The sequence below is a fragment of the Salvelinus namaycush genome, chromosome 3 (assembly GCF_016432855.1).
Source record: "Salvelinus namaycush isolate Seneca chromosome 3, SaNama_1.0, whole genome shotgun sequence".
Lineage (NCBI taxonomy): Eukaryota > Metazoa > Chordata > Actinopteri > Salmoniformes > Salmonidae > Salvelinus > Salvelinus namaycush.
Window position 1 is genome coordinate 60,665,362 of NC_052309.1, and position 14,142 is coordinate 60,679,503.

General features: G+C 40.1%; 2 protein-coding genes across 2 annotated transcripts; both read left to right on the plus strand.

Moving 5' to 3' along the window:
* Nucleotides 1–300: 300 nt before the first annotated feature.
* LOC120034028 (heat shock 70 kDa protein) lies at nt 301–4,378 on the plus strand. The gene is made up of 2 exons (XM_038980423.1): nt 301–434; nt 2,259–4,378. The coding sequence occupies exon 2, from the start codon at nt 2,282–2,284 to the stop codon at nt 4,214–4,216; it is 1,935 nt and encodes a 644-aa protein (XP_038836351.1). The 5' UTR covers nt 301–434; nt 2,259–2,281; the 3' UTR covers nt 4,217–4,378.
* Nucleotides 4,379–8,469: 4,091 nt separating this feature from the next.
* LOC120034128 (tetratricopeptide repeat protein 25-like) lies at nt 8,470–11,797 on the plus strand. The gene is made up of 7 exons (XM_038980575.1): nt 8,470–9,070; nt 9,365–9,519; nt 9,645–9,706; nt 9,820–9,977; nt 10,228–10,452; nt 10,551–10,758; nt 11,568–11,797. Exons 4-6 carry the CDS (start codon nt 9,869–9,871, stop codon nt 10,754–10,756), a joined length of 540 nt encoding a protein of 179 aa, XP_038836503.1. The 5' UTR covers nt 8,470–9,070; nt 9,365–9,519; nt 9,645–9,706; nt 9,820–9,868; the 3' UTR covers nt 10,757–10,758; nt 11,568–11,797.
* The last annotated feature ends 2,345 nt before the right edge of the window (nt 11,798–14,142 follow it).

Genomic DNA, 14,142 nt, shown 5'->3' on the forward strand with positions numbered 1-14,142 from the left:
AATGTCGACTGAATAAGGTTGAACCGGATGCTGTTTCATTTATGTTGAAATTTGAGTCATTAACAGTTTTTGATCATTTTAATCAATACAAATAATGGTTTCACTATTAGTGTGCTGTGTGTGTGCGTTCTGGACAGGTCTCCGCGCCTCTCGAACGCTCTGGAATAACGAGAACTTTCATTTGTTGCGCTTCCGATGCGTGCGCCTCGCAGCCTGCGTCATTGCACAGGAATGCTGCGCTCTCATGAGCAATGTAGTCGGAGAGTTCGAGAAATGGCTAGAAATCACGAGTGATCTTTTTTAGGTAATGGGGATGGTATATATTCTGGTGACGTACATTCAGAGTCAAACATCGACTCAACGAGAATACTAAAGGGAAAAGAAAGCAAGAAAAGAGAAGAGACACTTTCAACAGACCTCTACATTCATAAACTGTAAGTACAGGGAAATTAATTCAGTACCCTATTTTCATAATGGCTGTGACAGTTATAAACTTGATAAAATAAAAAAGTATGCTATGTTGGTTGTGTGAACATAGACGATTTAGCTATAACATTATGCCAGAATATTTGGTTAACTAATAAAGAAATAATATTTTAAAAATATATTATAAAAGCATTTATTATGTTATTTCATTGGACAGACTAGGCCTACTTTATTTTTTTGTTGCATATTATTATTTATTATAATTAGTTATTTCTTCATTTTAAGAAGACCTGCTCTAATGCTGTGAAGATAACACAATATTATTCAGTTGTGTTCATAGAAAAAATGTAGGCCTGTTGTGAAAAGAGTTTCTCTGTAATAGATTAGCAGAAATGATTGTGTCTAACACTAATATATATATATATATATATATATATGTGTATAACACTAATATATAACACTAATATATATATATATATATATGTATAACACTAATATATAACACTAATATATAACACTAATATATATATATATATATATATATATGTATAACACTAATATATAACACTAATATATATATATATATATATGTATAACACTAATATATAACACTAATATATATATATATGTATAACACTAATATATAACACTAATATATATATATATATATATATATATATATGTGTATAACACTAATATATAACACTAATATATATATATATATATATGTATAACACTAATATATAACACTAATATATATATATATATATGTATAACACTAATATATAACACTAATATATATATATATATATGTATAACAGTAATATATAACACTAATATATATATATATATATATGTATAACACTAATATATAACACTAATATATATATATATATATATATATATGTGTATAACACTAATATATAACACTAATATATATATATATATATATATAACACTAATATATATATATATATATGTATAACACTAATATATAACACTAATATATATATATATATATGTGTATAACACTAATATATAACACTAATATATATATATATATATGTATAACACTAATATATAACACTAATATATATATATATATATATATATATATGTATAACACTAATATATAACACTAATATATATATATATATATATATATGTATAACACTAATATATAACACTAATATATATATATATATATATATATATATATGTATAACACTAATATGTAACACTAATATATATATATATATATATATATATGTATAACACTAATATATAACACTAATATATATATATATATATATGTGTATAACACTAATATATAACACAAACGTTGACAACAGTGTTGTTTTCAGACCTGGGTTCAAATGCTTAGTATTGTTTTTCAAGGACTTTAAAATACCAGTACATTTTGAAATATAAGTAGTTGAATATTGGAATGTGTTTGGAAATACATTTGGAAAGTATTACCATGTATTTGAAAATTCTCAAATACACAGACAAGTGTATTTTAAAATTAAAATATTCCATGCATTTGAACCCAGGATTGTTTGTTCCTAGGTGCATTTGAAATGTATTTGGAGACAAGTATTTGAAAATTGTTTCAAATATTTTAAATAGAATTTGCCACATTATTTGAAAATATTCAAATACACAGAAAATAAGAATACAAATACTTAAATACACATGTATTTGAACCCAGGTTTGGTTGTTATTCAAGTATATTTAGGCTAACATCTCTGTTGGTGGAGATTGACATTACTTGCAGCTAGGTTTTCGTAGAATAATAACGATTTCTAAAATATTATTTCATTCATTTGTAGGCAACTAACTCCAAACCATCAAGATGTCATCAGCTAAAGGCCCGTCTATCGGCATTGACCTGGGCACCACCTACTCCTGTGTGGGGGTGTTCCAGCATGGCAAAGTGGAGATCATCGCCAACGACCAGGGCAACAGGACCACGCCCAGCTATGTGGCCTTCACAGACACTGAGAGACTCATCGGAGACGCAGCAAAGAACCAGGTGGCCATGAACCCCAACAACACTGTTTTCGACGCCAAACGCCTGATTGGCCGAAAGTTCAACGATCAGGTCGTGCAAGCCGACATGAAGCACTGGCCCTTCAAGGTGGTCAGCGACGGAGGAAAGCCTAAAGTTCAGGTAGATTACAAAGGTGAGAACAAATCCTTCAACCCAGAGGAGATCTCCTCCATGGTCCTGGTGAAGATGAGGGAGATCGCTGAGGCCTACCTGGGCCAGAAGGTGTCCAATGCAGTCATCACAGTCCCTGCCTACTTCAACGACTCACAGAGACAGGCCACTAAGGACGCTGGAGTGATCGCTGGGCTGAATGTGCTGAGGATCATCAACGAGCCCACGGCGGCAGCCATCGCCTACGGCATGGACAAAGGCAAGTCCAGGGAACGCAACGTCCTGATTTTTGACCTGGGTGGGGGCACCTTTGACGTGTCCATCCTGACCATCGAGGATGGGATCTTTGAGGTGAAGGCCACGGCTGGAGACACTCACCTGGGCGGGGAGGACTTTGACAACCGCCTGGTTAGTCACTTTGTGGAGGAGTTCAAGAGGAAACACAAGAAGGACATCAGCCAGAACAAGCGGGCTCTGAGGAGGCTGAGGACAGCCTGCGAGAGGGCCAAGAGAACACTGTCCTCCAGCTCCCAGGCCAGCATTGAGATTGACTCTCTCTTTGAGGGCATCGACTTCTACACCTCCATCACCAGGGCTCGTTTTGAGGAGATGTGTTCCGACCTCTTCAGGGGAACCCTGGAGCCTGTGGAGAAAGCCCTGAGGGATGCCAAGATGGACAAGGCCCAAATCCACGACGTCGTCCTGGTCGGAGGCTCCACCCGGATCCCCAAGGTTCAGAAGCTCCTGCAGGACTTTTTCAACGGCCGAGAGCTAAACAAGAGCATCAACCCAGACGAGGCGGTGGCCTACGGCGCTGCCATCCAGGCGGCCATCTTGTCTGGCGACAAGTCTGAGAACGTCCAGGACCTGCTGCTGCTGGATGTGGCTCCCCTGTCCCTGGGCATCGAAACCGCCGGAGGGGTCATGACCGCCCTGATCAAACGCAACACCACCATCCCATCCAAACAGACCCAGACCTTCACCACTTACTCCGACAACCAGCCCGGGGTCATGATCCAGGTCTACGAGGGAGAGAGAGCCCTGACCAAGGACAACAACCTCCTGGGGAAGTTTGAGCTCTCTGGGATCCCCCCTGCCCCACGAGGAGTCCCTCAGATCGAGGTGACCTTTGACATCGACGCCAACGGCATTCTGAACGTATCAGCGGTGGACAAGAGCACGGGCAAAGAGAACAAGATCACCATCACCAACGACAAGGGCCGGCTCAGCAAAGAGGACATTGAGAGGATGGTGCAGGACGCTGACAAATACAAAGCTGAGGATGACGCACAGAGGGAGAAGATAGCAGCCAAGAACTCCCTGGAGTCGTACGCCTTCAATATGAAGAGCAGCGTGGAGGACGACAACATGAAAGGCAAGATCAGCGAGGAGGACAAAAAGAAAGTGGTGGACAGGTGCGACCAGACCATTTCCTGGTTGGAGAACAACCAGCTGGGCGACAAAGAGGAGTATGAGCATCAGCTAAAGGAGCTGGAGAAAGTATGCCAGCCTATCATTACCAAGCTGTACCAGCAGGGAGGGATGCCCACAGGTTGCTGTGGAGATCAGGCACGGACCAGCTCTGGTGCCAGCTCCCAAGGCCCAACCATTGAAGAGATTGACTAAAGTGAGGGACTTGTATAAAGGACTTTTCAAAATGCATTAGTATCACTGCATACAATTTGCTATTCAGGAAATACTTTGTACTTATAAAAAACACACTGTACATCTTTTGTTTCATACCATATTGCATTGCTGGACATTGCAAATAAAATGTATTTAAATATGTTTCTTGGTCTGTTGGCTGTTTTCTAGAATTCCTTCTCATCATAACACATTGATTATTCAAATTTTTATAATATTTTTTACACAATACCATGAAATATTGTAAACAAAACTTTGATAGACAGCTAAACCACCAGAGATAGAAGAACAAGTGAAGACACCCTAATGGCCACAATGTTTAGCTTATCAACTCTTTATTCTGCGTTAACATCTGATACAATCACTATGGTCCTTCTTGGAAAAAGAGGCACAAATACATTCTGGCACATATTAAAAAAACAATTACAGGTCACATTTTTCCTTACTTTGTGCTTATTGGTGTCAAGCTCAAAGAACCAAATACTGTATTTTCGACTGATTTTGGAGTATTTCAAGTGGAACTGACAGCATTTGAACTACTTTGCAGATATGAAACAAACGGACAATCATAAAATCAGTAAAACATATCAAATTCCCAGTTTATGCTTCAAAACCAACTTGATAAGAGGTTTTAAAAATAGGTTCTATTTGACTCAAAATTACATGTTGTACAGTAAGGCATTGTTGGCAGAATAGATAGATGCAGTTCAATGCATGATTTAATATATTTCGCTAATACATTTCTTGGTAGTCCAAAAAATATTTCTATCAGGTTGTAAATTATGGCTGGCCTGGTACATTGTTTGCTGCCGCCACCCATTCGGGATGCACTGTTTCAGTTTCAATGACTTCATTTTTTGAACAAAAACGGACGACTGTAAATAAGGCTGGGAATGTCAATACAATAAAACTATAAGGTGTTCACCCATAAAAGTATTATTTCATTACATGAAAAAGATGTTTTAAGTTAAAATGTTACAACAACCTATAGCTAAGTTGTTGTTATTTGGTGATAAATACTTTTTGATTAGGGTCACAGCATATTATGCACATCTGCAAGCGTAGCAGCAAAGGCTGGACAAATTATTTATCTATTTTGTTTTAAAACGTTAAGATGCTATATTCAGCATATGTACATAAGTGGACATTATAAAGGGCCATATTTTTTCTAATTAAACAATGGCCAGTTTGAGTCGCAGTTGCGCGTTGTTTTGTAAAACAAATAGCCTATGTCTGGCGAATTCGTTGGGTACATTGACTTCAATAATTCAAAACCTAGGAGCCTCGTGGTTCTCACCCCATTCCATAGACGTACACAATAATTATGACTACACCTGGAGGACATCCTCCAACCTATCAGAGCTCTTGCAGTATGAACTAACAAGTTTTCCATCCATAGGAGCTGATAATTAATTTAGTACTGAAAGCATAAGCTACAGCTAGCTAGCACTGCAGTGAGTAGTTGACTCAAAGAGAGAAAGGCAATAGTTGAAGCAGCATAGAGAGAGAGAGAGAGCTAGCTATATTTCATTTTATTTTTTCTTCTTCTTAGTCTACCTTTCACTTAGCTATTGCAGCTAATTTAGCCTACCCAAAGAACCAGACTCAAACAGAGAGGAATGATATTTATGTTAGCTAGCTGGCTAAGGCTATCCAACACTGCAACTCTTCCAAGTCAATGTAAGCTTTTGGTTTTATAAATGTATTGACACCGGGCCCGCTGGTTTAACTGCTAAACTACTTGCTGTACACTGTAATGTGTGATTGTACACTTGGGATTTGATTGTGGGTTTACCAATATGTTGGTTCCATTTTGTTTTGTTTTACTATAACCTTGATATGGTGACGATGTAGGTTGTGTAGCGGTTAGTGGTTATGGTGTGAAGGTTTGGCATGGAGAGGTTTTTGTGCCTAGTCACAGACAGCTGTTGTGTTGTGTACTGAAGTCCACAAGTGAAGGGAAAAGGTGAGAGGAGGAAAGCTTGTAGATGCGAGAAGGAATGTTACAACAAGTAAAGTCATAATGCTCTATGTGGCTGCTATGAAATTGAACTGTGTGTGGGGGTGATCAGGGGTGTATTCATTCTGACGATTATGTTGCAAAATGTTTCTTCAATAGAACAAAATGGGGCGGGACCTACCTGAATTTGTCCAATAGAACCTTTCGAAACGTTTTGAAACTGTTTGGACTAAAAATTACACCCCAGATCAGCTAGATGCAGGCGAGAGTGTGCAAGGCGGTATTGAATGTGTCTCCGCCTGTCACCTTGATCACTCCAATTTGTCTCTCGACCTGTGCACCTACGGTATAAACTTTCATTTCTAGGCTATAGGTTGTAGCAATCTCTTGATTGGTATAGGGCAAATCCTCCATAATCTTCAACGGCACCAACCGGCACTGCTGCGTATATAGTGTGAAGTGTGTCCTCATTTAGTAGTTGCATTGTGCTGCAGTGGGGTATGATAAGGCAAATTAAAGTGTGAATTCATAGTATTTTACTGTCAGCCATTGTTGCCATTAATGCTCATTCAGACCACCAGAGGGCATCTTTGAGCACATCTACTCCAGCCTGAAATAAATACTGCGGGCCTACAGTAAGACCACAAGACAGTTTTATGGGTTTAACTGAATGAATAATTATATTGAAGAAATTAGTCGCCTTTTCTTTCTAATGGGCCGAAAATTTTATTTTTAACTCAAGTTTCACACTGTGGTAAATAAACATGTTAAACAATATTTTCACTAAAAACACATTTATATTTGATAGGATGCCATTTAGACATTTTGTTATAAGATCACAATTTGTTATGTGGCGTGTGTGTTTCTATACAGGTATTATTATATGTAGGTATTAGGTATATAGGTATTATTGCATGTATACTAACCAATCGCAGTGAAATTAAATCTAGTCATGATCAGTTTCATATACTTCATAGTATATTGTCTTGATATTGTTGACGTTGTTGGTTGGCTAGCAAGCAAAACTTGACGTTAATTTACACACTGTTCACATTTTGGAAAACTGGTCCACCCACTTGGTAGCTAGCAGTGGAGGCTGGTGGGAGGAGCTATAGGAGGACGGGCTCTGTGTAATGTCTGGATTGGAATTAATGGAACGGAGTCAAACGTGGTTTCCGTATGTTTGATGCCGTTTAATTTATTCCATTCCAGCCATTACAATGAGCCCATCCTCCTATAGCTCCTCCCACCAGCCTCCACTGATAGCTAGCTATCGTTAGTTCAAATAAAGCAAAATGATGTACTGATATGAAAGTGCAATTGTAAACCCAATGGGTGCACATTTTTGTTTTTGCCCTAGCACTACACAGCTGATTCAAATAATCACAGTTTGAGGATTAGTTGATTATTTAAATCAGCTGTGTAGTGCTACGTTAAAAACCAAAATGTGCATCTTTTGGGTCCCGAGGGTCGAGTCTGGCTGAAATTTATGAAAGAGGTCCCTTTCGGAGTGTTCTCGGTTGAACGTGAACGTGGACGCTCATCGGGCAGTCTTTGTGTAACAGTATAACTTTAGTACGTCCCCTCGCCCCGACCTCGGGCGCGAACCTCTGCACACAACAACAGTCACCCACGAAGCGTCGTTACCCATCGCTCCAAAAAAGCCGCGGCCCTTGCAGAGCAAGGGGAAACCCTACTTCAAGTCTCAGAGCAAGTGACGTAACCGATTGAAACGCTATTAGCGCGCACCCCCGCTAACTAGCTAGCCATTTCACATCCGTTACATTTGCACTTTGAAACCCACGCCCACCATGATGTATCGCACCGCCCACTGGGAGAAATGGTGAAAAGAGTGGGCGCGTTTGAGTGGTAAGGCTAAAGCAACCGACTGGGGAGGTATATCTCAGACAGCCAAAAGTCAGACACTAATGTGGTTTTCCAACCGCAAGGCTCAGATCAACATGGCAGTGTTGCCATTGTTTATAAAATGTTTTCATTATAATGTTGAAAAAAAACATCTCTCCAAACCCCATGTCACACACTCACAAACTGAAATCATAACCTAATGATTGGTTGGCAATAGAGCCTCCCACAATACAAACGATGGCTGCAGGATGAAGTCATGAAGATGAACTGAAGTCATTGAAGATGACTTTTGATCACATGATTTTTGTAATGTTCATGCTGTTGACATGTAGGCGCAAGTCGGACAATTATTATCCCCATAATGCAACACACTTTGAAAGGGCGACAAAAGTGATCCGCTCGAACGTGCCCTCTTGGGGACTGAGCAGCACAGGTTAACAATGCAGTGTGTGCATGCTCGTTTATTGACTGAGTGGCATGACAAAAGATGCATTACCTCTCCATGCTGTGGAGTTTGTGTAATGAGTGATCTGATTGAATCGCGGGTGTCCAGGAACCGACTAGTAGCATAGATGATATGTGGGGTAGCTCTAATGATAGCTAAACAATAAACATTTAGCCACTTATAGCTAGCTATTTAGCTATGACCATTTAATATGTTTGCTGAGTGTTAACGTTATGCTTGTGGTTGAATGCAATCTCTGTATATGCATTTAGGCAATTTCTTCTGTTACACAGCTGTCAATCGAAAACGTATGCACTGGTTGCCAAGTCGTTTGGGCTGTCTTCTCAGTCAGTGACTTTTTTTGCTACACAAGTCTACACTACATGTATGTCAAGTTTGTATTTGTAGCTAATGACAGTTTATACATTTCTTTCAGGCATTGATTCTTCAGCCAGATTACAAAAATGGTCTGGTTGCCAGATCCAAATGTTATGTAAAGATGGGAGATTCTGATAACGCATTGAGGGACGCAGAGGCCTCTCTCAAGGACAAATAATTCTTAAAGGTGCAGTTTAAACATTCGGCATCATTATTCAGCCCTGTTCTATGTTCAGCCTTTGGCTTTATTGTGTAGCTGTCATTGTATTATCTCTCAGCCAGTGTTTGCCGTTATTGAGGGAAGTTTTGTATTGTCTGTTTTGTTTGGAACGGAACAGCTGTATCCCCCTGTTGGCCAGCTACTGTACTGAAAGTCAAAGATTTTTTCTTTTCAATGACCACTAGGGCACACTGTTGTTTCTGATTTGTCATAATTTCCCAAGTAAAATCCATTGATTTATTTGTATTCCTCATTTCCCAGGGTTTGTATTAGAAAGCTGAAGCTTTATACACCATGGGCAACTTTGAGTTTACCCTGGTGTTTTACCACGGGGGGGAACAAACTGTGGCCAGAGCTGCAGGAATTTAGACTGGGAATCCAGAAGGCCCAAGAGGCTATCGACAACTCTGTGGGCAGTAAGTACTGGGTCAACATATTTTTGTAAAAGACCAACAGATTGAGTACCTCATTGTTCTCATAATGCAGTTTTTGTAAATTTTCCATATGGTTTTCTAAATCGCTTATCTTTCTACCACCGCAGGCCCCTCATCTGTGAAACTGGAAAACAAGGGGGACCTGTCCTTCTTCCACAAGGCAGATGAGGTGAGTCAATGGTAAAGCCTTGATATGATGAGCTGCATCTTTTTCATAATTCCTCCCACCTCTGCACGTGTGTCATCCTCATGATGAGTTCTGTGTGTGGGATTGATTGGCAGGTGAAGAAGGGACGGCCGAAGGGGGCTGATTCACCCCCTGAGAAGGGAGATGAGGCAGCAGAACAAGAAGACGCCTAAGAGTGAGAAGACGGCCAAGCAGTTTCTGGGAGAGCTCTACAGCGATAAGGAGTACCTAGAGAAGCTACTGAAAGATGAAGGTAGGGCAGCCAGAAATCTTTTACTTAGCATGTTCCTGTGTTTTCACTCTTATCTTCGTTTCAGTACACAATCAATACACTGTCACACTTGGGAAGATGCTCTTTTATCACGTACCCTATCTGGAGAATTGACCTCTACGTGTCTTTTGATTCCCTTTACACATTCATTATTATCAGCATGAATTACAGAGCCCAGTGTGTGGTAAAGGGCAAATATTCCATTAAAGTCAAAGTCATAAATGGCCTCCAGACTTGGTGAAAGGTAAAATGCGGGGAGGGGAGAGACTGCAGCACCTCATCCTCAACTGCATCACCTATCTGGACACACGCACTGAGTTCTGGCGCCAGCAGAAGCCCATCTATGCGCGGGTGAGAGACCGCAATCTCATGCAGCAGAAGTGGAACAAGACCCGGCAGAACCCTCCCTCTGATCCCACCCGTTTTGTACGCAAGAGCCTGGAAGAGATCGATGCAGGTAAGACAGAACAGAACCAAGGATGAATATGGCAGTTTGATGCTTATCAATACATCTTGGTCAATGGTAAACTCTTTATTTTTTTCTTCCCCTCTAAGCTTTGACCGCAGGCAATGCAGAGAGCAGCCCGAAGAAAGCTCTGGAGGTCCTGAAGTCAGTTCAATGCTGGTCAGAGGAGGTGGTTCCCAATAAGAAAGAGGTGCTGGGGAACCTTCACAGCTGCATTGGGAATGCCCTGATTGACCTGTGGGAAATGGACAGAGCACTAGACAACCATCAGAAGGACTTGGACCTGGCCAGATAATGGTGAGTGCTGTGGAGTGGACACTTAATTTCAGTTTGAAAGGTACACTCAACTACGCATTTATTTGGATAGTGAGGCTAAAACGTTTAATTTGGCTCTGTACGGCCAGGATTTTGTAGATCAAATGCTAACTTCCTCTCTTATTGGTAATGTTGAAAGGTTAGCATGTATTGGGGGCATGGTCTTTGTACATCTTTCTCAATCATCATTATTCACGATTCATTCATGATTATCCTTAATCATGGTAGCATTCACAGTAATGTAGAAGTGTTCAGAAACATTCTGTTCTTATTTACAATCAAAGTGACTCAAATTACATAATACATTATTTACCATTCATTTCTATTGGGCACAACATATTCCAAAACACAACCAAAACAAACAGCAAATGCATCCGACAAGTTTGTAGAGTCACAAGCTTGATGTAGTCATTGCGTACTAGGAATATCGGACCAAATACTACACTTTTGACTCCATTTAATACACTAAGTGAATTTGTCCAAATAGTTGACACCTTCAAATGAGGGGACTAGATACATAAAGTGCATTCATATCTAAAAGGTAAAACATATGTATGAAAATAACCTCAAATAAAAGCTGACATTCTGTACTGTCGCCTCATAAAACATTTGATCTCAAGTCTAAAATGCTTTAGTATAGAGCCAAATTAAGAGTTTTAGCTTCACTATCCAAATACATACGTAGGGGAGAGTATATGATTTTCTAACGTCCCACATTTCAAATCAAGTGCTTTTCACACACTGCATCTTATTGTTTTAAGTGTTCTTTCGCTTTCTTTGTTGTCCAACAGCAAACTCCCAGACGCAAAGTCAAGGGCACTGCCGAGTGTACGCCAGAATAGGGAAGTTCCCACAGGCTATCGATGCGGAAGTGGAAACTCAAAGTATATGGCATCACATCTGTGTTTTTATACGTTTGGATTGTGTGATGAAGCAAATAGTTTTGTTTAATACAAAGGACTCCTAATGTATGTATTCACTGTGTCATTCTATTCACTGTGTTTGTGTATTTGCTTCTCCATCCTCAGCTGGGAGGAAAAGATCCCTCTGGCCTGTGGCGGTCTGGAGAGGACCTGGCTGTTCCATGAGATAGGTCGCTGCTACCTGGAGCTGAAGCGTCACACCAAGGCCCGGGACTACGGTGTTCGCTCACTCGCTGTAGCCGATGAAATGGCTGATGAGAAGTGGCAACTGAACGGCTGTGTGTTGTTGGCACTGTCAGAGAGTAAGTGCAGGTAGAATTGTGGAGAAACCCCTTGTTTGAGTCGTTGATAAGTTGTGATGTGTATAGCAATAGCAATGGCCCCCTGGCTTGTATTTTAAGTTCATCTTTACAGACTCTTAAAGAAAATGCCATTATCTCATGTCTGAGCTTGATCTAATTAATATAATGTATTTTTTATGTACTGTGGTTCCATTGAGGGGCGGCAGGTAGCCTAGAGGTTCGAGTGTTGGGACAGTGTTGTTCGAATCACTGAGCCGGCAAGGTGGAAATATCTGCCGTTCTGCACTTGAGCAAGGCAGTAAACCCCCACAACTGCTCACCTGGCGCCGATGCCGTGGACGTCTGATTGAGGGGTTGGGTTAAATGCGGAAGACACATTTCGGTTGAATGCTTTCAGTTGTGCAACTGACTAGGTATCCCTTTTCCCTTGACGTTTATGGGATTGAATGGGAAAATATCCATACAATTCTGATCGGATGCATATCAATGGTGATTCTTTTGAATTACAACCTGGGGACGGACACAAGTGATGATTTCATGGAAACTGTGATTAGTCTTGGTCTACTTGATCTTGGTCAAAGCATTGAACTGGTCCTAACAGTCCTTTCCTTCTGTGTCCCCTCCCAGTGAAGCTTGGCAACTTTTAAATCCAGTGTTGCCCACTTTGAAAGAGCTTTGGACAAGGCTAAGGTTCTCCAGGATGACCCTGCGAGGGATGCCATCCAGAAGGTTACCTGAACATCCTTGTCAATTCATGTCACTTCTTTCCTATTGTCAAATCACAATGGCTCACTGATACAATATTTCATGCCCTTATGTAGGCTGTCCGTGAGGCAAGGCAGCGTCTATGAGTGCTCATCAGAAGATGACTGAAGAGTAGCCACGGACAGATGTTCAAGGACAATGTAATAAAAACGGTCTTTTAAACATGCTTCTCTGACCTCCACTTGAGTTTTTTTGTATACTTTTCTTTTCTTTTGTTTATTTATGTATAGAAAAATTGCACACATGCAAAATGTACATACCCCTTACAGAATAAACGTAGGAGATACAGCTGAGGAAAGGGCTTGACTCGGATGGGAACAAAATTGAATTATGCTATGATGTATTACTTTGAAAATGTATTATTCATCTACACAGGAATTCAATCATTACAGCTATGTAGTATAAGTTGATGTCTTTTCATTTGTTTCCTGTAGTATTGCAATAAATGCATGTTTCCAGTGTATTGTTTGTAGTGTCTCATTAATAAAGCGTTTTGTTAAGCCTTGCCTAGTGTTTCGGAGTCATCTTTGTTTGCAGTGTAACGTGCCACCGACTAATGATCCAGAAAGCAATTACTGTGTGTTGAGTCGTTGGCACTTGGCACACATGGTATTGTTAATCTAATTAAAACTATCTGAGAGACAGAGAGAACGACCCAGAAGCTTTATACAAGGAAATATAGGTTAGAAAGACGGTTAAGATGTGTTTGGATTGCCTTATGAAACTCATGAAATCTTGCTGATCTGGCACATTTTTCGGCAGAGCCTGTTAGCAGATGTTGGGTAACTTGGGTTTAATTGCCTATGTACATGTAAGCAGGCCATTGGAGACAAACAGACATGTACTGACTGGCACAATGCACCCAGTCAAAAATCATCTACAATTCTTTAGAACTGTGTACACGTTTCCCTGTAGTGTTTTTCTATCTGATTACAAGGCTAGTTCCCTTTACTTCTGCACTCTGACATCATTGATTCAGACTGGCATGCTGACAATGCTGTGATTCACTAAGCAGCTGATTCCCTTTTATATGGGTATTAAGAAATCCTGCCATGTTATCAGATCAGACATTGATCAGACACATCTGATCTCATAAAGTCCACAGACTGTTGAGCAAATTTCCTTTACAGAACATGCATTTCTGGAAACATTCTTATACAGAGCTTTATTTTTCAAGGAGTTTGTGTTGTGGATGAGGACCTAAAATCATTAACTGCCAAAATACAAAATTACTCGTTGTCACTTATGCCATGAATTATCAGACTTCCTGGCATCCATGGCTTATGGAATTTAAATTCAACAAAACTCATATGTAATTTTCTTCTCAGCCAGGAGCCAGGTCTACGTTGTCATTGCTGGGACGTTCGCGTTGATAA